At 45.7% G+C, this 27,862-nt stretch overlaps 2 protein-coding genes across 3 annotated transcripts in view; both read left to right on the top strand.

The window, feature by feature from the left end:
- Window positions 1-2,584: 2,584 nt before the first annotated feature.
- Window positions 2,585-17,217, top strand: LOC134090372 (E3 ubiquitin-protein ligase TRIM47-like). Of its 2 annotated transcripts, XM_062544249.1 has the most exons (8): window positions 2,585-3,351; window positions 3,958-4,053; window positions 7,406-7,639; window positions 9,284-9,443; window positions 12,488-12,532; window positions 12,685-12,750; window positions 13,575-13,655; window positions 15,740-17,217. In XM_062544249.1, the coding sequence occupies exons 1-8, from the start codon at window positions 2,755-2,757 to the stop codon at window positions 16,297-16,299; spliced, it is 1,839 nt and encodes a 612-aa protein (XP_062400233.1). In that variant the 5' UTR covers window positions 2,585-2,754; the 3' UTR covers window positions 16,300-17,217. The 2 variants fall into 2 exon arrangements, with proteins under 2 accessions (XP_062400233.1, XP_062400234.1); XM_062544250.1 differs by lacking the exon at window positions 12,685-12,750.
- Window positions 17,218-18,904: 1,687 nt separating this feature from the next.
- man2b1 (mannosidase, alpha, class 2B, member 1) overlaps window positions 18,905-27,862 on the top strand; it is a 16,163-nt gene continuing 7,205 nt past the window's right edge. The window contains exons 1-13 of the mRNA XM_062544251.1: window positions 18,905-19,025; window positions 19,266-19,368; window positions 19,991-20,164; window positions 20,970-21,163; window positions 21,503-21,635; window positions 23,217-23,362; window positions 23,645-23,844; window positions 24,472-24,592; window positions 25,102-25,180; window positions 26,586-26,695; window positions 27,206-27,313; window positions 27,482-27,598; window positions 27,686-27,862. The exon at window positions 27,686-27,862 is cut by the window's right edge and continues 6 nt beyond it. Of these exons, the coding sequence (XP_062400235.1) occupies window positions 18,921-19,025; window positions 19,266-19,368; window positions 19,991-20,164; window positions 20,970-21,163; window positions 21,503-21,635; window positions 23,217-23,362; window positions 23,645-23,844; window positions 24,472-24,592; window positions 25,102-25,180; window positions 26,586-26,695; window positions 27,206-27,313; window positions 27,482-27,598; window positions 27,686-27,862 (1,767 nt within the window). The 5' untranslated portion in view covers window positions 18,905-18,920. The remainder of the gene's footprint in view (window positions 19,026-19,265; window positions 19,369-19,990; window positions 20,165-20,969; window positions 21,164-21,502; window positions 21,636-23,216; window positions 23,363-23,644; window positions 23,845-24,471; window positions 24,593-25,101; window positions 25,181-26,585; window positions 26,696-27,205; window positions 27,314-27,481; window positions 27,599-27,685) is intronic.

Here is a 27,862-nt window from a genome sequence, read left to right on the forward strand (position 1 = left end):
GTCACAGCAAAGAAGACTAGAGGAAACCTATTATAACTCTGTAATAAATGCTACCATGATGAAGTTAAATGTCAGTAGTGAGTTCCTTTGTTTCAGTGATTAAATTCCAGTTTTTGTTAATGAAGCATGCACTGCATAAACAGAACATGACATTTGTAGTGGGTTGCCTTAGTATTCCCCACTGTCACTAATGATGATGAAAATCCATTATACAAAGAAGCATTCAAATAATAATAGTTAAAAAAAAAACCTAAACAAAAAACGTAATACCTGTGACTGTCTGCTGTGGCTCTATCGGAGCTGATTCTGCGGAGAGACCTGTGCGGATAATTCTCAACGGTTGGCTAATGGGAGAGATTTAATCTTGAGAAGCAGCCGAACAAATTCCGCCGAGAGTCAGTGCCATTTGATGGCTCATGTTCCATTAAATTCCATCGTTTAATTAATTCATGATTAAGCTGGGAACTACGAGGTAGGGAGTTCCTTCCTTCCATCCCTGGAGGCGATGAAGTCTTACAAAGCCGGTGAAAATCAGACTCATCTCATCAAGATAATGCCTTTTTTTTTTTAAATAATAAAAAAAAGTGTGAGTGCTTCAACGACTGATCTTTTGGGAAATTCCATTAGTTCTGCTCTCCTAAGATTCTCTCACAGAGGTGAATTTAATCATTCAGGTTAATCTTATCTTTTAGCTGTAATTGTGTTATTGGTCTAGATTATTTATGATTAGAAGTTATTACTTGCAGAAAGACTACCTTAGCCACAGTGCAGTATTGCAATTATTCCAGTTCATGTGTAACATAATTGCCTGACATCTCACTGTCATGGTGGAAGGAGACAATGAATGTGAAGAATCCAAATTAAATTCATAACTTACACAGAACTACTGAATTCTTCACTGGTCTCTCCCCTATCAACAAATGGTGTCAGTGGGATGGCTCGCCGTGAGGTCATTGGAAACTTGCCCAATTATGATCCACCACACTCAGTATGAAATAGATCTGTTCCTTTTTTCTGTGTCTATGTAGGACGACAATTTTGTTCCAAAAAACTTTTTGAAGGGGGTTGGAAGGGAGCATTTCTTCTTTAAAACATTTTCTTATTTGAGGTATTTGGTAACCTACAAGTTGGCATTGACTGTGACTATAAGGTCTTTTCGAGGGGATGAAGAGAGGAATGGTGTAGTAGAACCTGCACTGCAAGGGCATGGTGAGGTATTATCATCAAAAGACGCAGAGGGAAGGCCTTGTGCAATGTCACATCACATGCAGTGGATCTCAAACATTTTACAAGGGGTAGTACCACCCACCTCAGAGAACAACTGGCTCTCCAAGTACCACCATTAAGATCAGCATTAAAATACAGTAGCACAGGCCAATTCAAATATATTTCTCATTGTACATACTAGTTTGCATTTTTTTTAATAAAACTAGTTTAAATTTAACGATTTTTCATTACATATATATATTTTTTTATTTTTTTTATCATCATTCATCAATTAACGTTTGAAGTGATTATTTTGTCTTCATGAAATAAAACATCTGGGAGACTTCCAGAGTACCACAAGTTCAACAGAGAGTCTGCATACCACCAGTCGTACCCATACCACAGTTTGAGAACCACGGACCCAGTGGAAAGGTAGTAGGACACATTTGATACTGAGATAATAGATCAAACACTGAAGTAAAAAGATCCCATACGATTAATTTACTTTTTCCTATTATCTGATGAGGAACAATCATTTACAGACAGGATTGTTCCTCAGGTATATCAGGTATAGCATATTGTCATATTGAGTCCAATGCCTTGCATACATCACAGTTGAACTTTGGACTCGCGTCATGCATGGATGGGATGAACAATAGGTATGGAAAACATGGACATGAAAACTTATATTGAATTATTGATGATACGTTCAGGTGAGATGGATAATGATGACAGAGCTCCACATTCTGTTGAGGGTCCTCTCTGCCCCAGCAAGGCCTTTGACAGAGTTTGAAGGGAAGGAGAACATGCATGGGAGCTAACACATGGACTCATTTCATTCCACTCCCTTTCATCCTTACTGATAATGTAATGGGCATCATGGTGTCATAATCTCTCCCCACTCTATACCTGCCACTGCCTGTTGGGTTTCATCAGGTCCCTTGCCACAGCTGCATGTATCAAGCACCATGAAGCCTCTATTTATAGGTGCTTGATTTTATACACCTGTGGAAAGAGACCTGATTACACCCATGAATAGGCTCTGCCTCAGTAATACCCTGTGTTTGGCTTCCAAACAAATATTTGGTAGCCTAACCAATACATCCAGACTCATGTGTGTCTGCTGAGTTGATAAAGCATTGCATGAGGTTGGATTTAGTTTGCAATAAAACATGACAATAAAAATAGTACATTTCACTGTCGCTCTGAGCCATATGGGATACAAGTGTCCATTAAAAAAGAAATAGTTATGTGTGCTGTAGAGTTGCTGCTGTCGTTACTACTGCGCATTTAACTCAAACACTACGGTAAGGGCTCGGCATTTCTGACGTCATGGTTTGTATTTGTAAAACCTCCCGGGTCCAAATCTGACTCAGGAACCAGCGTAACCAACTCCATGGGGATGCCCGACAGCTTTCCTAGGTGTTTAGTTACTTAACATAGCATATCCTCAGACCTCGGGGCAGGCAGAAACTGCAGACAACATTTGACGAATTGGATACAGCTCTACACTTGTTGCAACCTCGCCAGAACCAGTAACAGAGAGGCATGGCTCAGGCCAATATTTCGGTGACGGAAAGTCAGTTCCGATGTCCAATATGCTTGGATATATTGAACGACCCTGTGTCGATACCGTGTGGTCACACGTACTGCATGGTGTGTATGAATAGCTACTGGGACCAGGCAGAATCGGGCCCGTACAGCTGCCCCCAGTGCCGAGAGACGTTCAGTCCGAGACCGGTTTTGCGCAGGAACACCGTCCTCGCAGAAGTGGTGGAGAAACTGAAGCTCACCGACGGGCTGAGCGCCACCGCACCCGAGCTCTACCGCGGCGGAGTGGGCGACGTCCCTTGCGACTTCTGCCCTATCGACGGGAAGCTCAAAGCAGTCAAGTCGTGTTTGGCGTGCCTCGCCTCGTACTGCGACCTCCACGTCGCTCCGCACCGCGAAGTGGGGACTCTGCGGCGGCACAAGTTGGTGGCCGCGATAGCTAACCTCGCCGAGAGGCTATGTGCTCAGCACAGGCTCGGCTTGGAGGGCGGCGGCTCCGATGCCGAGGCGTCGGAATGGAACGGGGACTGCATGCTGTGCGAGTGTGACCAGGAAGAGTTGCATTACGAGAACACGCAGAGAGCCCGAAGGAAGGTTAGACATGGTTCTTCCTCCGTATGGTTGTATGTTTTCTCGCGACGGCGGTGTTGTTGTCGGTAGGGGGGGATTCCCTCTTGTTTGTGTGTTACGCGTGTACATGTGTCATGTGGTTTGAGTCCCCCCCTCCTCCTCCTCCTCATCCCTGTTCTGCACTCCATGGATAGGGGAGAAGTTAGGATGCCTGCCTGTAATCTAGCCTACAAAACAAGGTCTGGGACGTGTGAGTGGGTGGGGATGGAACGACCTCTGTTTCTGGACACCGTGTGCTGAAGGTCGTGCTATTTACAGACATGCTGAGGGGCAAGTGCCATTAGAGAACGTCTTGAATCAGGCAGAGAACATGTCAAGAAACGGCACACAAGAAAAATAACGATTTCAAAGAACTTGCCTGACATAGCATGTTTTAGTGTGATTTTTGTGCAGCATCAACAGGCTATATTCTCTCCTATCCACACAAGTTTTGACAAGTTAATTGTAAGCACCACACACACACACACACACACACACACACACACACACACACACACCACGTGCCCTAATCAGACATGTCCTGGAGATGATGAAAGTGGACCTTGTCTCGCGTTTGTTCCCCCTCTCCAGGCCCAGCTGGAGGACTCTCAGCGGACAGTGCAGATGCGGATCCGGAATGGCGAGCGGGAACTGGAGGAATGCCAACAGACCCTGGAGTCCCTCAAGGTGAGAGGAGCGGACAGTAGGGGCGTGTGTGTGTGTGTGTGTGTGTGTGTGTGTGTGTACGTGTTTGTGTGTGTGTGTGGGGGGGGGGGGACAGTTACTCTCAGCTATCTCCTGAGTCCCTTTTTTGGTTGCTAAAGTGCGGAGCAGTGCAGTTGTGAAGTATGAGGCTCCCAACACAAGCACAAACATTCTTTTGCCACGTCATTTGATCTTCAAGAAGAGTGAAAGGAGGAGGGGGTCTGTCCTGGATTGCAGTGTGACTCATACAGTATAGCAGATGGGGATCTGACCTGTTGCACACACGTTGAGGTGTCCCAAAAGACTGACTCACTGATCACACTAGATCTCTATCGGAGATGATATTAGCATTATTAAGTGATAATGGGAAGGTCCAGGTTGGATACAATTGCTTGTAGTCATTAGCATTATAAAATTGTAATAACAGTATTATGTAAATATTTAAGAGAAGTGTCCTCCGGAAGGAACCACAAACAATTCTTTGTGGATAGAATATAATATAATATAATAGAATAGAATATATACTTTTTTTGATCTCGTGAGGGAAATTTCTCTGCATTTAACCCAATTTAACCGAATTAGTGAACACACACAGCACACAGTGAACACACAGTGAGGTGAATCACACACTAACCCAGAGCAGTGAGCTGCCTGCCCAACCAGCGGCGCTCGGGGAGCAGTGAGGGGTTAGGTGCCTTGCTCAAGGGCACTTCAGCCGTGGACTGGTCGGGGATTGATGAGTGATTGATGCTCAAGATAATGATTCGTTAATTATTCCACACAGTGATGCGATATGTGCTCCAGTTATTTTACATCGGTGGAACAAAAATGCACTAAAGCTTATGCAGATATCCAGTTATGTGTAAAGCAGATCCAGTTGTAGCCTGCCAGAACCAGTTCTGGGATAGTAGCGGCAAGAGAAGGGAGATCCAATGGAAATGTTTTCTTTAATGTCGTCTACGTTTGCTCATCTCCTGGCTGGACATTTCGAGGTAGCATTCCTCCCTGAGCGTGCTTTATGGATGCTAATGAATCAAGAGCACATCAAAACCAAGTTGAGAAGTTTTAGCAACTGCGCATGTTGTGTGGAATCTCTTGAATGTGGAGGACACATAAGTGTTTCGTCCTCAGAGCTGGTCATCAGTTGCACATTTTGTGTTAGTCAAGTTACGCATTCTCCACACCATATCAGTTCACACAGAGCAGAGATGCCAATAACATGTCCATTTTCATGTCTGTAGTGCAAAGTCACAAACTGTCCCTGAAGTCTTCTTCCACCCTGTTAGTATGTCCTTTCTCATCTTCAAAAAAAAAAGTCACGACACAATTGTTTTGTTTTGTTGTAGTTTTTGAAATGCTATCCATATTTAAGTTATGTGGGTATATTATGGAGGATATTTGTCCAATCAAAACATTTTAGATAGGTCTTTATTGTCCTATAAAGGATAGTCTTTTCACACAAAAAAGTCTGACTAAAATAAATTATGTTAATCTCTCTTGTTAAAAGCTGATCACTAAAAAAACAGGGTTTACAAAGCTCAAAATTGCCCACCCTGTTTGGGGTTTGGGGGTTTAGGTTTCATTTCACCGCTGGTTGGAAACAAGAGGTGAACCAAGGATGCCCAGACCCGTTTTCAAGAATAAGAGAATAAGTCGGGTGTCAGTGAGGCTACCAAATGGACAAATTGTTCAAAGAGGACCGGTCGGAGTCCGTGTTAATAGCTTCCCTTTAGATGCCATAGTGACTCCCATTCATGAGTTGTCGGTGATGGCTCACAACAGTTGGTGCATTAGTCTGATTGAGACAAATCCCCTTAGCTTCCTGGGCTAGAGTCTGTGTTTTGTGAGATCATTCAGGAAGAGGTCTCAGACTGCAGCCAAAAAAACAGCTGCTGGGGGGCCTGAGTGTGTGTGCGGTGGAGGGGGGTGCTTTGTAGTTTGTCCATTTATTCTGTCCGTCTATACAGTGTGTGTGTGTGTGTGTGTATGTGTGTGTGTGTGTGTGTGTCTTTTTGAGGAGATCAGAGAAGAGTTTTCCTTTCTAAGGACATAAACTAGAATCTAATAGTGTTTTTTGTAAGAATTGTAAGTCATTTATGAATTTAAGGGAAGGTATTTAAGGAAAGTGAATTTACTGGTGTGATGCCATGTCTAGGAGAGCACAAGACTGACCTTCGTTCGTCAGAAACTCCCTGTGCTGTAGGTCGTCTGAAGGGGCGTTGTCAGACACACCTATGATAAGTGTACGTGGTGTGTACACGTGCTGAAATGTGCTAGGTGTGGAGAAAGTGGCAGCTTGTTTGTCACCATGGTTCCTGCCCACCAGAGCTCTGCTGTGTCTCTTTTGTTTGTGTAATGACTCAACAAGTAAAGTATGAAGAACTTGAACCTTCTTTTGTGTGTGTGTGTGTGTGTGTGTGTGTGTGTGTGTGTGTGTGAGTGCGCGCGTGTGTGTGTGTGTGCTCGCCTGCCACAGAGCTCTACATTCCTGCTCCTCTTTGCGCTGTCAGCGTTGAGTGTGACAAATGATTGTGAATCCTGCCATCTGGTCTGGAGTTATCACAGTTCAGTGTCCAACAAAGAGTGCTGTGCAAGTGTAACTGTTGTTGGGCCCGGAATAAATGTAGGGTTTAGATCTGATCTGATCTCATCAAATCCCATTGGCCTTACTCTTCTAACCTTGTCAGAAGATGAAATCTAAATGTGTCTCTCTCTTTATTACAATCTAACCTATGTGCTGTATTATTTGGTTACATGTGTTGTTTTAATCCTTAGTTGACAATTTGTTGCAATATTCTGTTGCCGTGACATGGCAACCGAACCTACTATTATCTGTCTGTCTGTCAGTCCGTAGATTTATCTTTCCATTTTTTTCTGGAATCTATTTCCTTCGATCATGTCATCCACAAAATACATATGTATATGATTACATTTAGTCACTAGCTTTGCTTACATTGATACTGTTTATTGTTTATGTTGCTACTCTCTTTAGTCAACACTTTAGTCTGATCAACTGCTACATTTAATTATTGTATTGTTTTTGTTTGTATGTCGCTTTGGACAAAGGCGTCTGCTAAGCAACATAACCATAACCGCTAAGCAACATAACCATAACCATAAGCATACACACATATATAATATGATATATATATATTTATATGTAATGGCTTGTGTGAATCTGCCACTCGCTCTGTCTGTCGTGTTTGTTTATTAGTTTGTTTGTTGTGTCCCTCCCTCCTAACTCACCCCCGCGATGCTGTGCTTGTCTGTCTTGTTTGTTCATTTGTCTGATTGTTTGTTTGTTGTGTTTGTTTGTCCCGGTGGCGGGGGTCAGAGTTCGGCGGGGGCGGTGCGGCAGGAGAGCGAGGTGCTGTTTGCGGAGCTGGCGCAGCGTCTGCAGAAGGCCGGCGTGGAGGTGCGGACGCGGCTGGAGGCGCGGGAGCGGGCGCTGCTGGGACGGGCCGAACGCGACCTCGAGGAGCTGCGCCGCGAGCTGGACGACCTCCGCCGCCGCGAGCACGACATGGGCCAGCTGCTGCTGAGCGAGGACAACGCCCACTTCCTGCAGGTAGGAGCCAATCACCAGTGGGCATGAGGTGGGATTTACGGACGAGTGACAGCTGTCAACGCCCACTTCCTGCAGGTAGGAGCCAATCACCAGTGGGCATGAGGTGGTATTTAGGGACGAGCGACAGTTGTCAACGCCCTCCTGCAGCTATACCAATCACCAGTGATCATGAGGTGGGGTTTAGGGACGAGTGACAGTTGTCAACGCCCACTTCCTGCAGGTAGGAGCCAATCACCAATGGGCATGAGGTGGTATTGAGGGACGAGTGACAGCTGTCAACGCCCACTCTCTGTAATGGGCCAGTGATTGGTATGAATGAGGTGGGGTTTAGGGATGAGTGACAGCTGTTAACGCCCACTTCCCTCAGGTAGGGGCCAATCACGAGTGAGCAGTGACAGCTGCAGAGGAATGTGTGGAGTTTTATGGTGTCATAGTTTTTTTTGTCATTGATTTACATTTGTGCTTTTCTACACATTTGCGGAGATCTATGGTGTTGTCTCTCTGAGTAGTAGATGTAATAACATCGTTGTAAAAAAGTAACTGAATTCAGAATGTGAAATTTATGATTTATAAACAGAATTATGTGAATTTATGTGACTGTTTTCTTTGCCAGACAAGGTTGACATACAAGAACAATTTGGCAGCAGAACTGATCTGAACTGTGTTATAAATCACTTGGCAGGAGCCAGATATGGAGAGACTGGCGCGGATTCTTTTCTCATGTTTACAAGGAGCTGCCGCTGATTCATTGGGGCTCATTGGCAGGGACCCACAACATAGCAGCACACTGACCATCCGGCCTTTTACTCACACAGACAGGCTTTGGGGAAAATCAGTGACCCTATTCCAAATCTCAATGTCTACTCAATGCTGTAGTGAAATAAACACATTTCCCGCAGACAGGAGTCAGTAATCATATCCATAAGGTGTGGCCACAAGATTCATTGCTAATTTAGGCTGAATTCGCTTTGGACAAATGCGTCTGCTAAGCAACATACCATAAGCAACCATAACCACACACACACATATATATAGTATATATATATATATATATATATATAATGGATTGTGTGAATCTGCCGCTCGTCCCTAAACCCCATCTCATGCCCACTGGTGATTGGCTCCTACCTGCAGGAAGTGGGCATTGTGTCTACTTGTGCTGTAGTGAAATGAACACATTTCCCGCAGACAGGAGTCAGTAATCGTATCCATAAGGTGTGGCCACGAGATTCATTGCTAATTTAGGCTTCATTCGGTTTTATCGGTTTAATTCCATTGGTTTAAGTCAGTGGTGGAGTTTGCATCATCTCACCTGGGAATTTCTCCTTTGTTTTGAGTTTAGGTTGTACATGGCAGTTATCAAGAGATAGTAGTAGTATAGTATATATACTTTTTTGATCCCGTGAGGGAAATTCGGTCTCTGCATTTATCCTAATTTGTGAATTAGTGAACACACACAGCATGCCGTGAATACACAGTGAGTTGAAGCACACACTAACCCAGAGCAGTGAGCTGCCTGCCCAACAGCGGCGCTCGGGGAGCAGATCAAGTAGGCGTCAGCTACCGCGTCACAGTTAACTTGCTTGCATCCTGATTCTGACGTTTGCTTCCTTCCGTCTGTGTGTTCTGCGTGTCCGTGTTCAGACGGCTCCCTCGCTCTGCATCCCCCCGACCAGCGGGCGGCGCCCTCGAGCAGCCGGCGTGCCCACGGAGTGCTTCAGCGGCACGCGCCGTGCCCTGTGCCACCTGCGCGCCCGCATGGATGAGCTGTGCGCCGAGGAGGTGGACAAGATCAGCCGCGCAGGTGAGACCGACACGCTGGTGGAAAATATCTAAACGGAGGGGAGAGTGAGACAGACAGACAGACAGACAGATAGGCTGACAGACAAGCAGACAGGGAGGCATTACCGTAATTTAAAGAGTTCAGCAATGAATGCTGCGGAGAGGTGTGTGAGAGAGAGAGAGAGAGTAAGAAAGAGAGAGAGAGTGAGAGAGAAAGAGAGAGATGAGAGAGAGAAAGAGAGAAGAGAAGAAAAAGAAGATGAAGACAACTCAAGGTATCTATAACAGTATCAGTAACCATCTGGCTGACGGTATTTAAAGGTTCTTCACTCGGTTTTGCACCACACATGCAGGCTTTCTGACAAATAACCCTATAATGAATTATTTGTCGTTTTTTTTGGTCCCAGGGAGGCTTATATAGCACACACGGTCTCGAGTGTTTAACACAGTGGTCAGCCAGAACACCACTCTGGCTTTTACAAGCCACCACACTGTCACAAGAGCAAGCTCCTGGTTAATGTGTCATTAGCCTTCATTAAAGGGGGAGAGAGAGAGATAAATGTCTACGTCTACGATCTATGTCTACTTTTATGTCTAGAGATGCACCGATTGCAAGTTTTTGGCCGATTCCGATTTCCGATTTTTCATCGAGTTTGGCCGGCCGATACCGATTTTAGCCGATTCCGATTTAATTTCTTCTAACCACTTTACAGCACAAAGAAAGAGTTATTTTCTAGCCTATATTTTTTTTAATACAACATGTTAGAAATGTAGGCCTAATCAACTTATCAATGGCTGGTAGAAAAATGTGAATAGACAGATTCTTCTTCAAGTCTTCTTCAGCTGCAGTAATCCCAGTGTGGGACATTAATTTCACACATGTAGAAATGCACTAGGAACACTATTTCTTTTCTTCTCACATCCATATGCAATATCCAACTGTAAATATCTTCAGAATACTGATAACTGAAGTTAGTGCTACATAGGCTGAGATGTTGGAAAATGACAACAAAAAAGAATAATTTTGAGAAGCCTTGAAACACAGCAAATGACTTACATTCTCAGTCCACACTCTTCTTTGAACTTTCGCGATTGCTTGGGATACTAAGGAAGTGTCCATATTTGGATGGCATAACGTCATGCAGGAGCTTTCCAACGACACCAAGCATGATATGTTTTGTATCACGGTCGCGGTAGTTTATGACACGCTAACACGCTAACAATGCTAACTTTTGGCGAATTTAGAAGAAATATACAGGCGAGATCAGACAAAAGGTAATGAAATAAACCTCTAAATGTGTAAATCGGACTTAGTTGTTGTAGTAGTGTGAAAGAATACATGATAAGTTGGCAAACCGAAGCAAAACTATGTTTATTCCTGCCGTGCTATGTCGCTGCTTATTGATAGCGCTTGTGGTTCAGCTGTGGGCACGCAATTAGCGGCAAGGACGGGCTTTGATGAGCGCTGTAACCTGAAGTGACAGCTTAGTAGGCCTATAGTAAATTCCACGCAATATGGCAAAGCACAGCGTTCGCTGCATAGAAAAACTCAGTATTAGCGCTTTATCCAGCCCTGACTGTTGGCCTAGCTTCATCAAACTTTGCAAACTCAGCTGTGTGAGTGTGATGTTGTTACAAGTACGTGCGAGTGCATTTGACCGGCATAAAATCGGCATGTCTCAGACTGACCGGCCGGTCGCCGGTCGTGGCCGATCACGTGAAAATCGGCCGATTCCAATCGGCGGCCGATCGATCGGTGCATCTCTATTTATGTCCTCTTATACGTTAATTACACAGTTAATTTATTTTCTTTAACCCCTTACGTGTGTACATGTAATTGAGCTTTGACAATAATGTTGATGAAACTTTCATGCCAATAAAGCTTTATTGAATTGAATTGAATTGAATTGAGAGAGAGAGAGAGTCAGAGAGAGGGGAAGAAGTGAAGACAGAGTTATAACACATCATTCACACAGCTAGCACACATACTGTCACAAGTTAAAGAGCGTGCTCCTAGTCAGTGTGTCATTAGCCTTCATTAAAGAAAGGGAGAGAGAGAGAGAGAATCGTAGAGAGACAAATAGAGAGAGGAGTGAGTATGAGAGAGAGTCATAGAGAGACAAAGAGAGAGAGAGGAGTGAGTATGAGATAGAGAGTCATTGCGAGATAAAAAGAGAGAGAGAGAAAGAGTGAGCATCTTATAGCATTGCCTGAGATCCCTCTCAGGGAAATTGCAGTCAGTGTGCATCCTTGGCAGAGACCGGAGCACTGCACCCTTCTCTGGGTTCCAAGGGCTAAGGGCATGGATTGGGGCGGATACGTGTGCGCCTTTGGACTTGGCTTACCGGATTGCCACGATGTTGTAGTCAAGGGTTATGTTACTGCGGGCAGGGCATCGGAGAATGAGATTAGATTTGAGCGCGGGTCACTTGAGCGGGCCGAGTTTAGCGGCGAGTGTAACAGATCAGTGTCTAATCGGCTATTACCATCGTCCACCGAGGGCCGAGCGGAGGGAAGACCTTCCGGCGCGCGTGTCTGAGTCACCACAGCAATCTATTTTGTCACAACTTCGCCCAGCTGCCAAAGCTGCTGTCTGATGAATTATTCATTTTTTCAGTGTCAGCCATTGTTCTTCTTCAGAGTGAAAGGCAAATGTATTCTTTGCAAAAAATTACTGTTAAACACTTGGGTACAACAGGGGTACAACAAAGTCACACAAAGCACAATACAATCTTAAATCTTGCTAGTTCAAAAAAGTTGAGGCATGAAGGTATAGAATGTAAGGTATGGAATCGGCTTGAAATGTCACTTGTCGAATCGTTAAAATGACACAAGTAAACTATGTGGGAGGCAGCTGTATGGTGTGTGGTTTGTCACATATTGTATCTTCATAGTAAACACCTCAGACCATACACTGGTGTATGAATACATTTTGCGTGACTGTTTTGTTCTATCTCTGCTCCTATCACTCTCCACTTACACATTTGTACTTTTCTCTCTCTTGTTGCCCCCTCTCTCTCTTTATCACTCTCTCTGTCTCTCTCTCTCTCTCTCTCTTCTATGTAGCAAATGACAACTCATCTCACGCCATCGCTGGAGAAAGTCAGAAAGGTAAGGCCCGGCGATCTGAGAGCTTGTCATATGATGTATCAGCTCACCCATCCATCAAGACGTTTTGTTCCACTGCCCACATCAATCACCTCACACGCCCACCACAGAATCACTGCCTCGCCATTAAAAGATAAAACTCTGTTCCTTTGTAGCGTCGGCTGCCGGTGCACCTCACTTTAAAAACACAGACGAGCAGTCGCAGTCGCAATCGCAAGCAGGCAAGTGTCCCCTTTTGTTTCACCACCCGCCTCCCCCTTCCGACCGGCAACTCCGCCAAAGTTCCCTTACAAGGCACCGCTGGTGTGGTTCCAAACAGGAGGCCAGGGTTTCCTCTCCCTCTCCCTCTCTCTCTCTATCTCTCTCTCTCCATCCATCCGGTCCCTCTTATCAGGCTTCCCGTGCCGGTGCGTCTGTGCGTCCCCGGGGCAGCCTGGCCCACTTCACCTGACACTCAGCTGGAGCCCGACATGCCATTTACAGACACACAGTGTTATTCTTTCATTAGTGCTGAATTATTCAGCCCGCTGTCGCTCAGACACTGATATGCACTGACACGTGTTTGGCTAGCTGGGTACCCATGCCTTGGGGCAGGAGTGGATGGGGGGGGGGGGGTTGGTTCACATTGGGGTGTGGGGTGTGGACTGGGGTTTTTCACTGGGTTGTGGATTAGGGTTTTTCATTGGGGTGAGAATGAAGTCTTTGTGGGTTGTGGATTAGGGCTTTTCATTGGGGTGTGTAATTAGGGTGTTTCATTGGGGTATAGGGTGTGGACTAGGGGTTTCCATTGGGGGTATAGGGTGTGGATTAGGGTTTTTCTTTGGGGTGTGGATTAGGCCTTTTTGGGTTGTGTCTTTCATGTTGGGCCATGAAAAGGGAATGAGTTAGAGGGGAAATGTTTCATTGGGTGTACCGTCACCATGATGGGTTGAGCAAGTCATCTTCACTAGTGAAGGAATTGACATTGTAATGTGTTTTTTCCCTTACTATTCCTCTCCTCTCTTCTCTTCTCTCTCTCTTCTCTCTATCTCTCTCTCTGGTTTAGTGTCAGTGCCCATGGCCTTTCAGTTCTCCACCTTGGCCCTTCAACCCTCGGATCAGCGCCTGAGGTCAACCTTCCTGAGGTGTAAGTACTCCCAGAGGCCCACTGCATCCTGGGTGATGGCTAACGTAGCATGTAACCTTAGAGATGTACTCATTTTCACACTGCTGTGGCAGCTCTGCGGCTGCGCCTCTCTCTCTCTCTCTCTCTCTCTCTCTCCCCGCCTGACATGTGTCGAGACACGCGCCTGGCACACGGCCGCCACGTTCACAGAAATCAGATCTCTCTCTCTCTCTCTGCCTCTCTATCTCTTTCTCTCTCGCTCTCCCTCTCTCTCTCTCTCTCTCTCCCCTTCCCCTGCTCCATTTCCTGATCCTCGTGGTCTCTGCCTCTAATGATGTCATGAAGTTAAGTGTGTCAGCGGGATAGCCAAACCGCGGGCTCGTGTGACCGGTGTCACTGTCATTCATCAGAATGTCCCACTGTCCAATCTTATCGTCCGGTCATTAGCTCCGGAAGAGCTAGCGATCCAACGGCTAGGCTAACATTAGCCTCTTCGTTAGGATAGCCAAACAATCTTCATTAGGAAGAGGCTAACGGCACAGTTAGTGATTGCCAAACCGTGTTGTGTGTAATTATTGTCACTGATCCTACTGTTTTACTATCAGCTCCACTGTCTTGCTTGCTTGCAGCCTTCCGTTTGATTGATTAGCCAGATGAGGCTAACATGTTCTCCATTTGTTCTTGGGGCATTGTCACGGTTGTTAGCGGAAACTCATTAGTTATTAAGTTTTAGTGAAGTGTGTAACATGTCAGATGTTACAAAGTTCTGTAGTAGACTTAGATTAATGTTTAATGGCTACCTATAGTAGAGTATGCAGAATAGAAAGGATCTTACTGTCATTCCATACATTTTAGTACATCTTCAATTCTTCAAGAATGATTGATTTGTAAATTAGACCAGTTTATGATTTATGTGAGAGTAAGTAATCGGCAGAAACAAGACACTAAAATCAGATATGTTTTAACAGGAAACATCTGCAAAAACCTGAGCAGCATTTAAATGTTTTTTTTTTTTACAAGTGAAAGAATATTGTGTCAGTATTCTTCCTCTGTAATTTGGAAAGGACGGCATTTGCAACATAGCTCCCCTCATCCCATGCTGCCACTTAAAATGTCATCAGCCCAAATGTAACAGCTAACAGCTAGTCTCATAGTGCCCTGGATCGTTTCTCAAATGTAACAGCTAACAGCTAGTCTATTAGAGCTCTGGGTCATTTCTCTCTCTGCCCGTTAGCGACCCGGCGGCAACATTAAATAAATATTTGTGCAAACCACACACAGTGAATGGTTTGAAAACAGGAATCATCGGAAGCATAGCAGCAGCACCAGGCTAGCCCACACTCTTTCTCAACCCTCTCCATCCATCACTCACCTCTAGTGTCCTTTCATGTGTTGATGCTGGTGTGGTGATTAGAGACCTAGGATTCCAAATGGAACACCCAAAGGTTGTGAGGTCCAGCCCATGGGCTTTCAGCAGTATCTCCCTGAGCAAGGCACTTAACTTTGAGTTAGTCCTGGGTGGCTGACTGTCATTGTAATTAGTTCACTGTAAGTCAGTCTGGATAAGAACTTCTGCCAAATGATAAATAATACAATGTGATATGCCAGATGCATGCTTGTGAGGGGAGTGTGAAGAGTGAATGTACTGTTTGGGGGCGTGATAACATGTAAACCCTTCCTCTTCACATCACCAACCTCTTGGCTTCCACCCACCACATACAGAACCGGCTTATTTTGCATTGTGTGTGTGTGTGGTTGCATGTTTTCCTTTTAGACTTTTAGTTTACTATTTATTCATCACTAGAGGGTTATTTTTTAATAGATTATTTTATTGAACTATCGAAATTACATGCACTTTAAAATGTTGTTGTACATGTACAATGACAATAAAGATTATATTCTATTCTATCATATTCTTAAACAAGATGGCCGCGCTGGAAGAGACCACAGCTGTGATCGAAATGTTCACTTGTTCTCTATACAGTGAATCAGTCATTTCTAGATTTCAGATTCTTAGATTTTCAGATTTATTCTGAAATGTTTCTAATCAGGATACATTTTACCTCTCTCCTCTCCACTCCCCTCTCTCTCCGCATCGCCTCCAGACGCCTCTCGGCTGACCCTTGACCCCGACACGGCCCACCCGACCCTGTTCCTGCTGGACGGCCCGCAGGGCGCCCACTGCGGCGAGGAGCCCCAGGCGTACCCGCTGCACCCGCTCCGCTTCGACAGCGTGGCGCAGGTGCTGTGCAAGGAGGGCCAGTTCGGCGGCGCCAGCTACTGGGAGGTGGAGTGGCAGGGCGGCGGCTGGGTGGACGTCGGGGTCACCTACCGGGCCATCGGCCGCAAGGGCGGCGGCAAGCCCTGCCTGCTGGGCCGCAACGACAACTCGTGGCGCCTGCGCTGCACGCACGCCGGCTACGCCGCCTGGCACGACAACCGCAAGATCACGGTGGCGGCCGAGCCCAGCCCGCGCATCGGCGTCTACCTGGACCGGCACAAGGGCGAGCTGTCCTTCTACCGGCTGGCCGAGGCCGCCGAGCTGCTGCACACCTTCCGCTGCACCTTCTCGCAGCCGGTGTACCCGGCCTTCAGGCTGGACCTGGACTCCACGCTGCTCATATGCCCGCTGGACAGGGGCAACGGAGACTCCTCCTGCACCTGACCACGGCCTCTTCACCCTGTGCCCCCTTCTATGCCCCACCTCATATACACACACACACACACATAGACACACACACACACACACACACACAGACACACACACACAAGCACACAAGCATACAGACAGACAGACAGACAGACAGACAGACAGACAGAAAGACAGACAGACAGACAGACAGACAGACAGACAGACAGACAGACAGACAGACAGACAGACAGACAAACAGACAGACAGACACACACACACACACACACAGAGACACACACACACACACACACACACACACACACACACACACACACACGCATACAGACACACTCACACAGACAGGGGCGATGGAGACTCCCTGACACGCACACACGCACACACACACATACACACACACACACACATACACACACGCACGCACACAGACACACTCACACAGAAAAGAGCGATGGAGACTCCCTGACACACTGACACACACACACACACACACATTCCATCTATCTGATCCTCATCCTAAATCCCCGGCTGCGCCAGCCTCGTCCCCTGTCCTGCTCAAAATGACCAAAAATTCCACTGCCATTGCTAAATGGTCGAGACCATGGTTTACACCTGATACAGTCCTCAAAAAAGGTTACGAAAAGTTAAAAAACACTCAACGGTTAAGAAAGACTTAAGATTGTTGCCTTCCATGAAAGCTGTTCACTGGTAAGCAGGAGTCCAATTCAACAGCCTACACACACCATTCTTTACGCTTGGTGTGAAATGTGAATAAAAACGGATTACATTTCACCGATGAAAAATGGATACCTTGTCATGTCACTCATGAAAGATTAACGGATGGATGATATGTCAGCCCCACAATAACGAACCTCATAATGGGTTTGTCACGGTCCACACATCGGAGGTTCACCGTACACCCAGACTCCCCCCCCCCCCCCCCCCCCCCCCCCGGTGTACTGGCTCAATTCTTTCCATAGCCCTAATCCTGTCTACACCCAAACCACAAAGAGGGCTTTTGACTCTGACTGGGGTGGGAGGGGGGAGATGAGGGGCAACTGTAGCGCCATTGTCACTGTGAGGTTCTGGGTCTCAGCGAAGGTGAGGGTGACATGCTCAGGTGACTTCTCCTAAGTGCTGGCTCGATCGCTCGCTCTAGCACAACAACAACAATAACGACAATAATAACAACAACCTCCCAGCATCCCATCAGCACTACACAGGAAGCTGTCACCAAGATTTACAGATAAACTTACTAATTACTGGACTTCTGTTACCTATGCACTACACACTGTCCACTACTGCTGTGCCTACTGTTGTGGTCCCAGTCAAGGAGACTAATAATACACTCTGATTCTAGCAAATGCTGCAGAAAGCAATCTATTAACATGGTGGCCAGGAGAACCTTGGTAAAAAAAATTATTCCAAACAAAACAGCCAAATGTAAGATGTGTGAAGTATACATATGTAATAACAAGTAATAATTTGAAAGTTATGCTCAGATCCAGCAAGGCCATTCCGCCGTCTGACCGTTCACCTTGAATATATGAAAGGTTTGACCATCAGACACCTATTTGTAACCAAAAAATACCAAAGTGTCAGATACCGCAAACAGTTTCGACTTTTCAGAATCAGTAAACACTATTTACAAATCAGTTAAAGGACTTAAAAAACCTCTGTAGCATGTTCTGTTGTGGTTGTCTTTGTACATTCTGTTATTTTCCCCGTATTCTGCCAGTTTGACTGTAGCCTAGTGGTTTAGGCCTACCAATTTTTGGTTTTGGTGAGAAACATATTCATTCACTTTCTTTTTTTAGGAGCAGTGCTAAGTTAAATGGGTGAGTTGAAGGAGACTTTTAAGACTGTGTCATTCAAGAGATCTACAGTAAATATCACACTGCCTGCATGCTCCAATGGGAAAATGCAGAAACTGCCAGCAGTCCCGATTTATGTTTACATGGATGTGTGGTGGGCCGTGTTTAGATTTGTTCATATGATAGACTGCTTTTATAACTTTGTTTCTGATGTACACTTATTTGTATGTACAAGATAGGCCTTGCCTATTGTTTTGTATTGAAGGAATGATACTGAAATGGGCCCCAGGGCTCCCTACAAGAGATTTAAGATCTCAATGGGACTCAAATAATTATAGGCTACAGGCAGGATTAATTCATAAGAAAACACGGCTGAGGTAGGCTACTTGTGTTGCCTTGAATTTGTTATTTGTTTTTATTTCTCACGTTCACTTTATTCTGATTGTTGCGTTTGTGACTTTGCAATTGTGTTGTTAGCTCACACTGTGTCTATTCATTGTGCCTAATAAATACTATCAGTTGTCTAATTCTTGTTAAATTGTTTGTGTCTTGCTGTCTGTCACTAATTTAATGATCTAACTAGTGCCCTATATACACTAGATCTAACAACAACCATTTAGTCATCCTCAACAAGTAGCCTAGCCTATTTCCAAAGCTAGACTGAGCAATATTCTATTTACATTATAATGAAACGACCTTCTTTCACTGTCTATCTACTACGACACGCTGCCGCCCGCTGGTTGCCAGACTTTGGTTTACGGAAGGAGAGTCACGTGGGTAAATAAAAAAAACGTTGTCATATGACAGGCACAGACAGTCAACATGGCGGCTTACCGATGCACAGCTGTGGTGCTGGTGTTTTCTGTCTTCCAATCCAGTGTTTATGGATTTCCGACCAATATTCGCAACCCTGTCTGTGGATATGAGGTGAGTAAATAACCACTCGGAAATACGCTGTGTCGAACATGTCTCGTGTGGAGGAGAGTCTGTCTAAGGAAACAGAAGATTTTTTTCTGAGATGCTTATCCTAACTTCCTTACGCTTGCGGTTGCAGTTCTTAGAAGAAAGACAGCTGCTCCTACTTAAATAAAAGTGTTCTGTTTCACTTAGTAATCTTGTTTTCGCCTGAACTCTGAATTCTATGTGGATGCCTGTGAAACATTTCAGTCATGTCCTGCAACCGACAAGTCCATGCTCAACGTTCACTTGGTTCCACATACACACGACGATGTGGGTTGGCTTAAGACCGTCGACCAGTACTACTACGGAGGTCAGAATCTTTTGAAATTAAAGTTTTTTGCCGAATAGGTTTGCAGTTGTGTTATTAGACACTTTGTGCACCATCTTATGCTAGACCAAAAGCTATGAAGTAAGTTTGCCTGCTGCATAGTGGCATAACAGTGATGTAGGGGTACTGTGGGCTATAACAGTTTGATAGGTTTACATCTGGCCAGTTGAAGGGTCATTGTAGGAGTCAGCATGCATGTGGAGGAGTTGTCATGCATGATGACCATATGATTGTCACATTTTAAAATTAATGTTTAACATACTTTCAAAACTTCTATTGTCTTTCAGCAGTTTTGTAGTCGTCATGTGACACTATTTTAGAGGGTCTGCTTTATTGTCTTTTCAAGACAGGCATGCTTGTCAATGATACACTAATGTCTGTTTCTGCATGCATTCATGAGATGTGCTGTTAGTGCATTCATGGAAGTGAGCATCAACAAAACCATTTGTATGTGCACATAATATATCATTGAAAAGGTGTGTGTGTGTGTGTGTGTGTGTGTGTGTGTGTGTGTGTGTGTGTGTGTGTGTGTGTGTGTGTGTGTGTGTGTGTGTGTGTGTGTGTGTGTGTGTGTGTGTGTGTGTGCTGTATGTCCAACACGCAGACCGTAACGACATCCAGCATGCCGGCGTCCAGTACATCCTGGACTCGGTGGTGCAGGAGCTTCAGAAGGACCCGTCTCGCCGCTTCATCTACGTGGAGTCGGCCTTCTTCTACCGCTGGTGGAAGCAGCAGGACCCGGCCACGCGTCGCGTCGTCACCCAGCTCGTCAACGAAGGTACCGCCACCGCGACCGCCACCTCACAGGAGCCTGTAGCGGCGGAAATGGCCTTCAGTGCTGAGGAAGTGGTGTAGGATAGAGATCTAGAGTTGGGTCAGGAAGGAAGGGGAGCCTAGATGGGTATAAGAAGGGTTCAGATGCAAAACCCTCTAAATCCGTCTGACCAATTTTCTTTTAAATGAGCGTTTTGGATCAGGCTCAGTCATATGTACATGTACTGGTTGTAAGGATGTGACTTATGTAAACAGACTTTGGAAGGCGTCATCTGTAGTTTTACAACCAATCATACATGTGATCACCTCACAGTGAGACACAGTGATTTGGAGCTGTTGCATTTACCTTGCCACTAGTAGTGTCAGTAGAAAAATAAATGTAGTCACTTTTTGCAAATTCACCATCCACTTTCCTGTTGTTTCTCTCTCCCTCTCTCTTCCTGATACTCACTCACTTACTCACTTACTCACTCACTCACTCACTCACTCACTCACTCACTCACTCACTCACTCACTCACTCTCTAACTCCTTCACTCCTTCACTCCCTCACTCCTTCACTCCCTCACTCCTTCACTCCTTCACTCCCTCACTCCTTCACTCCCTCACTCCTTCACTCCTTCACTCCTTCACTCACTCACTCACTCACTCACTCACTCTCTAACTCCTTCACTCCTTCACACACTCACTCACTCCTTCACTCACTCTCTCACTCTCACTCTCACTCACTCACTCACTCACTCACTCACTCCTTCACTCAATCACTCACTCTCTCACTCTCACTCACTCACTCCTTCACTCCTCCTCTCAGGTCGTCTGGAGTTCATAAATGGTGGCTGGTGCATGAGCGACGAGGCCACCACGCACTACAGCGCGGTCATCGACCAGATGACCCTGGGCCTGCGCTTCCTCAACGACACCTTCGGCGCGTGTGGTCGCCCGCGTGTCGCCTGGCACATCGACCCCTTCGGACACGCCCGAGAACACGCCTCCATATTCGCCCAGGTAAACACGGGTGGTTTAGAGTCAGGCCCTTGGAAAAATTGGACTAAAATCAGAAATGGACACAATCTGAGAATCGAAACGGAGGCGACAAAATTATGTTTTCAAAGAAACAATGCAGCTGGGTAACTGTGTTGTATTGCATTTAAGCTTTGTTGGTTTTTGACAAAGGTTTAGCATCATATTGCTTTAGCCAATGGTACTTCACGAATAACGGCTTGCAGGAATGGACACGTAATAAAATCTGGTAAATGAAAAATAGCGTAAATACTTTCAACTTTGCAACTTCCTCTACTTCCCTCCATATTGTTGCCTGGGCGTGGTCCTCCGTCCTGGTCTCAGATGGGTTATGACGGCTTCTTCTTCGGCCGGCTGGACTACCAGGACAAGGGCCGGCGGATGAAGGCCCTGGAGCTGGAGCTGCTGTGGAGGGCCAGCGAGAGTCTCTCTCCCCCCATGGCTGACCTCTTCACCGGTACCCACACCAAACACCCCACACCAAACAACCCAACACCAACACCAAACACCCCACACCAAACAACCCAACACCAACACCAAACACCCCACACCAAACACCCCACACCAAACAACCCAACACCAACACCAAATACCCCACACCAAACAACCCAACACCAACACCAACACCAAACACCCCACACCAAACAACCCAACACCAACACCAACACCAACACCAAACACCCCACACCAAACAACCCAACACCAACACCAAACACCCCACACCAAACACCCCACACCAAACACCCCACACCAAACACCCCACACCAAACACCCCACACCAAACAACCCAACGGCAAACACCAACACCAACACCAAACACCCCAACGCCAGCCCTCAGCACTAGACGTGGCAAAAGCAGATCGTTTGAGTGAAATGAAACACAAATGTGTTGGAAACAACACAAACTGTGGTGTCCCTATCTGGACACAGATGTGTTATGAAAACAACACAAGTTGTGTTATTTTCAACACATAGTGTATAACAAATAACAAAAGCAATGTGTTGGAAACCACTCATACTGTGTTGTTCCTATCTGGACACAGAAATGTGTTGTTTCCAACACATTCATTTTGAGAGTGTGGTTTTGAATCGATTTGAAGTAATGAAACCATGGTTTTGACCTGATTTGAAGTTATGAAACCATGGTTTCACACATGATCAGACATGACTTTGACAGTGATGATGACAAGTTTCAAACTGTTTCAAAGCCATCAGCATGATCAGGATGCTTCAATAGTATTTGTACGTTGTATCTCGTTTTGCTTGTTTTTGCCACCTCTACTCAACACCAAGACCACTCTTTAGCCAGCTGTCGTTGGGTACAACTGTAGGGAACTATATGGAATAAAGGCCCAGGATTGTGTGCACTGTTTCATAAAATGGGCCCAATGATTACAGATTGACATTGGGGAGTGAAGTCTGGTTGCCAGCGCATAGTGCCGGGGTACAACCCTGCAAGAGATTAGAGATTAAAGATTGCTAATCTAACTAATGCTACCCATACACCACAAGACAAGATTTGGGAAAAATTCTTAAAAGATTGTAGTCTTTTGAGTAAAGCTTGAATGGGGGGGGGCATTTGGTAAAAGACCAAATCTTGTCAAAGTCTGGTGTTAGGATGGCTTAAGACAATACAGATGCTTAAAAAGGAAAGAAATTGTTTGTGCATGATGTCCATTGTCATTGATACTTCTCATTTTTCAGTCAGGGATTTCACCGTGTCTTGTTGTGTTCCTTCTTTCACTATCAGTCATTTCGGCTGCTGAAAATGTCCCATTAGTTTGAGTTAGTGTTTTGATCATGACTAGGATTACAGAAATAAATCTCCCATAGCAATAGCGCATCAAGAGTTTTCTGGGATTTGGGTGAAGGGGAAATTGAAAAACCATGGTTAAGTATTGTAGAACAGCTATTGTAAAAGTATTCATGAAAAAACATTTGTCAAGTACTGAAGAAAACTGATTGTAAATATAACGACAGACTTTCACCTCTTTCCTGTGACTCTTTCTTTTCCCACTGCTCTGTGTGTCCCTCACAGGCATCCTTCCCAACGGCTACAACCCTCCGGAGGGCTTCTGTTGGGACCAGTCCTGCAGTGACTCTCCGATCCGTGACGACCCAGACCTGGAAGACTTCAACGTGGATGAGATGGTGCGGAAGTTTCTGGACACAGCCCATGCCCAGGTAAGAGAATGATGACCCATCTTTAGTAGGACAGTGTACTTTATCATGATGTATGTGATTTTGTAAGTCATTTTTCAATACATATAGGACCTGTGTGTCTGTAGAAACCCCTCAATGTGATTGATCATCATTAATTCTCAATTGTCCTAACGTGATCTGCCAATACTGACATCAATATCACATCACACATCACAAGGTTGGGATCACAGTACAGTTATGTTGTTATTTGCATAAGTCTTTGCAAGTATGTTGATTGCTGTGACGATGTTGTGCTTCCCCCAGTCCAAAATCTACAAGACCAACCACATCATCATGACCATGGGCTCCGACTTCCAGTACGAGAACGCCAACCTGTGGTACAAGAACATGGACAAGCTCATCCGCTACGTCAACGGGCAGCAGGCGGCCGGCAGCAACGTCAACGTGCTCTACTCCACCCCCTCCTGCTACCTGCAGGAGCTCCACCGCACCAACTCCACCTGGTCTGTACACACACACACACACACGTGCACACACACAGACGTGCACACACACACACACACACACACACACACACACACACACACACACAAACACACGTGCACACACACTCACATACACACACAATCACACACACACACGCACAGTCGCACACACACACGTTGTTAGAAAGGCTAATTTCTGCCTGCTCAACTACTTAATACTTCATACTACTCAACTACTTACTACTTCATTGGATGTTGGTAATAAGCATTTCATATGGCTAGTTTACTGTGATGTCTGTAATGTAATGTTACTGCAACACATTCACACTAGAAGATATGGCTTGATATTGCTACAGTAGGATTTATTTCAACTGGAAATTCAGTTTCATTTCAATTTCATTTTTTCTTCTCTATACTGTACTTGAAGGTATCTATGTAAGAGGGACATGACAGTGTCATGAACAGATGAACCCTAACCCTAACTTGCCTTGACACTATGTCATCAACGTTTATGACTTGTTTATAATGTTTATGACAGTGTCATGCCACTGTTATGTTGATACCCTCAAATAAAGTGGAACCATTTAGTCTCGTCTTTTATATCTTTTTCTTTTCTCTTGTTTTTTTTTTCTCTCTCCCTCTTAGGGCCCTGAAGACGGACGACTTCTTCCCATACGCCGATGATGCTCATGACTTCTGGACGGGCTACTTCACCAGCCGACCTGCTCTGAAGCGCTATGAGAGGCAAAGCAACAGCCACCTACAGGTTACCACACTGACTACCTTACAACACTCTCTCTCCCCAAACGTCTCTTAATTAGTCTTGTTAATTATTTCTCATCCTGATGATCAATATGTGTCCATGCCAGCAGATTTCCCCCTGCAGTTGAGTTGAGTTTTTGATCTGATATTCTCATCTGAGTGAATGGCATAAAATACTGTGTTGGCACAGTAAACATATCAGTTTAAGGATCACAACGTCTATAATGCACACTATAATGATGACCACGTGAATGATCTAACATGGAGAACTAATCAGAATCCGTTGAAATTAAGATGGGACATTAATGAAACTGAATACTGTTCCTGGTGACTCTCCTCATGGTTGGTCAGTGTGGGCGTTCATGTCCTTGTGCTCATCGTTACTGTTTGCAGTGGGGACGGACCTGTAGGCTGAATTGTTTTTTGCACTACTGCGCCATTCCCCCCACCCATAGTGTCACACTAGGTTTGAAGGAGTGATTACTTACGTGCCCTCCTCCCCCCTTTCACCAGACTTGCAATCAGCTGGAGGTTCTGGGCGGGCCGAGGTCCAGGAGCGGCCCCTTTGGGAAGGGAACCAGCGACACCATGAGTGAGTCGGACTTTCAGCGCTCAATATGTTTATGTTGGAATACTGACGTTTCAGCGCCAGATTTCTAGGTTAGCGTTGTTGGCGTGCTTTAAATATGGATGATCTTAAGTCGTATGCTCATATGACAAAACCAAACACTTGGTCCTTGTTGTCTTTTCATTCATTGTTGAGTGGTATTATTTTAAACGAAGTTAAGAAAACAGTCAGGAAGTGACCAACCTTCTGTAGTCTATACTGTAGAATCTGATTCACAATCATATTTATTTGACCAAGTGAGATAGCACACACAAGAACTGTATTTCTGGCAATATGTAGACAATATGTTTAGTGAGTAACACTGTACTTGAAGGTATCTACATAACAGTGACCTGACACTGGCCCAATCCCAATGTCAGCCCTAAAGACTAAGAACTAAAGACTCACAGACTTAATTGATCTCAGGTGCTAAGTGAGTGAGTGTGTGAGGCCACATAGGCTCAGATAGGTATTTGGGATTGGGACAGCACTTCACGAGATCACATGTACCTTGGCGATGTTTACTAACAAAGACGTTGCTAACATTTGCACCATGCACGTGTGTCGTGCGTGCTGTTGTTTACCTTAATTTCCGGATTTTTCTATGATCTCCGCGGTAAACGTCACAACACTTTGAACTGTGGGTAATTCCCTTAGGTTAAGTCTGCACCGATGCAGACTCACGGAAAGGGCTCGGTAAGTGTCTACTCAAACCCTCCCGCCCGTTGTAATTCGACATTGGGACAGCCCTAAGCACTTACGAATTTCGCGAGAACGCGCACCAAAGTCCGTGAGTTTGTGAGTCCGGACATTGGGATTGGGCCACTGTCATGACACATGAACCCGAACCCTAAACCTAACCCTAACTCGTCATGACAAAAAACGAATGACGATTAATGACAGAAGCATTAAGAAGCTTTATGTCCTAAACATTTCTGACTTATTTATAATGTTTATGACACACTCATGACCATAGATATATATATATATATGTATATATGTCTATACTCATGACAGTGTTGTGTCACTCTTAAGGCTGGTGCCCACCAGACACGGACGTGGCGTGTTACTGTACATGAAGAAACACATTTGAACTCTATTGTTTTTAATGGAGCAAAGCCCACCAAAAACGTATGCAGCGCGGCAGCCGCACAAGGTTAGACAACTGCTCTAAAATCCTGCACGTCAAACCCACACCGCTGAACGCCGTGTCCGGTGGGCCCCGGCCTTTATACCTTCACGTAAAGTGTAACCGTTTAGTGAACCTGATTAAAGCCTTCACGGAAAGTGTAACCGTTTGGGGAACCTTATTAAAGATGTTGAGCAAACCTGATCTTGATTGGATGACGCACAGCCCCCCCCCCTCATGAAGCTGTGCTCTGATTGGCAGGGAAGGCCATGGCGGTGGCACAGCACCACGACGCGGTGTCCGGGACGGAGAAGCAGCACGTGGCCAACGACTACGCCCGCAGACTGGCCACTGGCTGGGCCCACTGCAAGGTACCTCACCTGCCCACTGTAAGGTACCTCAGCTGCCGACAGGGGCCGGGGTCCTCCCCGCTCAATGGGCCCCTTTGTGGGCAGTCCGGTCCAGGTGCCGCTACCAAGGACAATAGAGTGTGGAGAATGGACAGTCCGTCCGCTGGTGATCTGCTTCCGCAGTGGATTGGTTTCTGGTGGTGCTGTGAGAGAGGTCCTCAGAGCTGATGACCTGGTGCTGATAACAAACACATGAGAAGTCAACGCGCACCACAGCTGTAGTTTAATTTCAGTAGGGTTCAGTCACACGCCCGTGTGGGCTTTATTTCCTTCTTTCTTTCTTGTCCACCTCTTTCTTTCTTTCTTTCTTTCTTTCTTTCCTCTCTCTCTCTTTACTACTACTGTTCTGCTGTTTTCCCTTTTTCCCTCTGATCCTGCTACTTGCACCTTTCATTTTCTCTCCATCTCACTTGCCCAACCATCTCTCTCTCTCCCTCTCTCTCTCTCTCTCTCTCTCTCTCTCTCTCTCAGGTGCTGGTCCGTAACTCTCTGGCCGTCCTCACTGGTTCTGATGTCCCTCGTGCGTTCTGTGAGAACCTCAACATCAGCGTGTGCCCATTGACCGAATCCAGCAAAATGGTACAACACCACGCCAATCTCTCTTATATGGATATATTGGAAGCATATCACTTTTGTTATGTAGTGTTACAGCTTAACTCTGTGTTATACATACTTTGTGTTATGTTTACCAAAGATGTTAAGTTATTACAATGTTATGATTAATCTCTCTCTCTCTCTCTCTCTCAGTTCACCATGAACGTGTACAACCCCCTGGCACACCCCGTTAGCTGGTCCGTACGGCTGCCTGTTAACGGCAGTGCCTACAGCGTTGCAGATGCCCAGGGCAAACCTGTAGAAAGTCAGGTGTGTGTGTGTAGGGTGTGTGAGATATCAGTTTACTAGTCATTTTAAGAGTTGAGCGTAAGACCTTGTTCCCCTGCTCCTCCGCAGGTGATCCCCGTGTCCAAGGCCACCAAGGCCCTGAGGGGCCAGCGAGGGTTGGCGCTGAACGAGCTGGTGTTCCAGGTCGAGGCGCCTCCGCTGGGCTACACCACCTACTCCATCTCCCTGCTCCAGAACGGGCCTCCACCTCCCCCACCACGACCCAAGGCTCCCGTCGCCATACAG

The sequence above is a fragment of the Sardina pilchardus genome, chromosome 1 (assembly GCF_963854185.1).
Source record: "Sardina pilchardus chromosome 1, fSarPil1.1, whole genome shotgun sequence".
Classification (NCBI taxonomy): Eukaryota; Metazoa; Chordata; class Actinopteri; order Clupeiformes; family Clupeidae; genus Sardina; species Sardina pilchardus.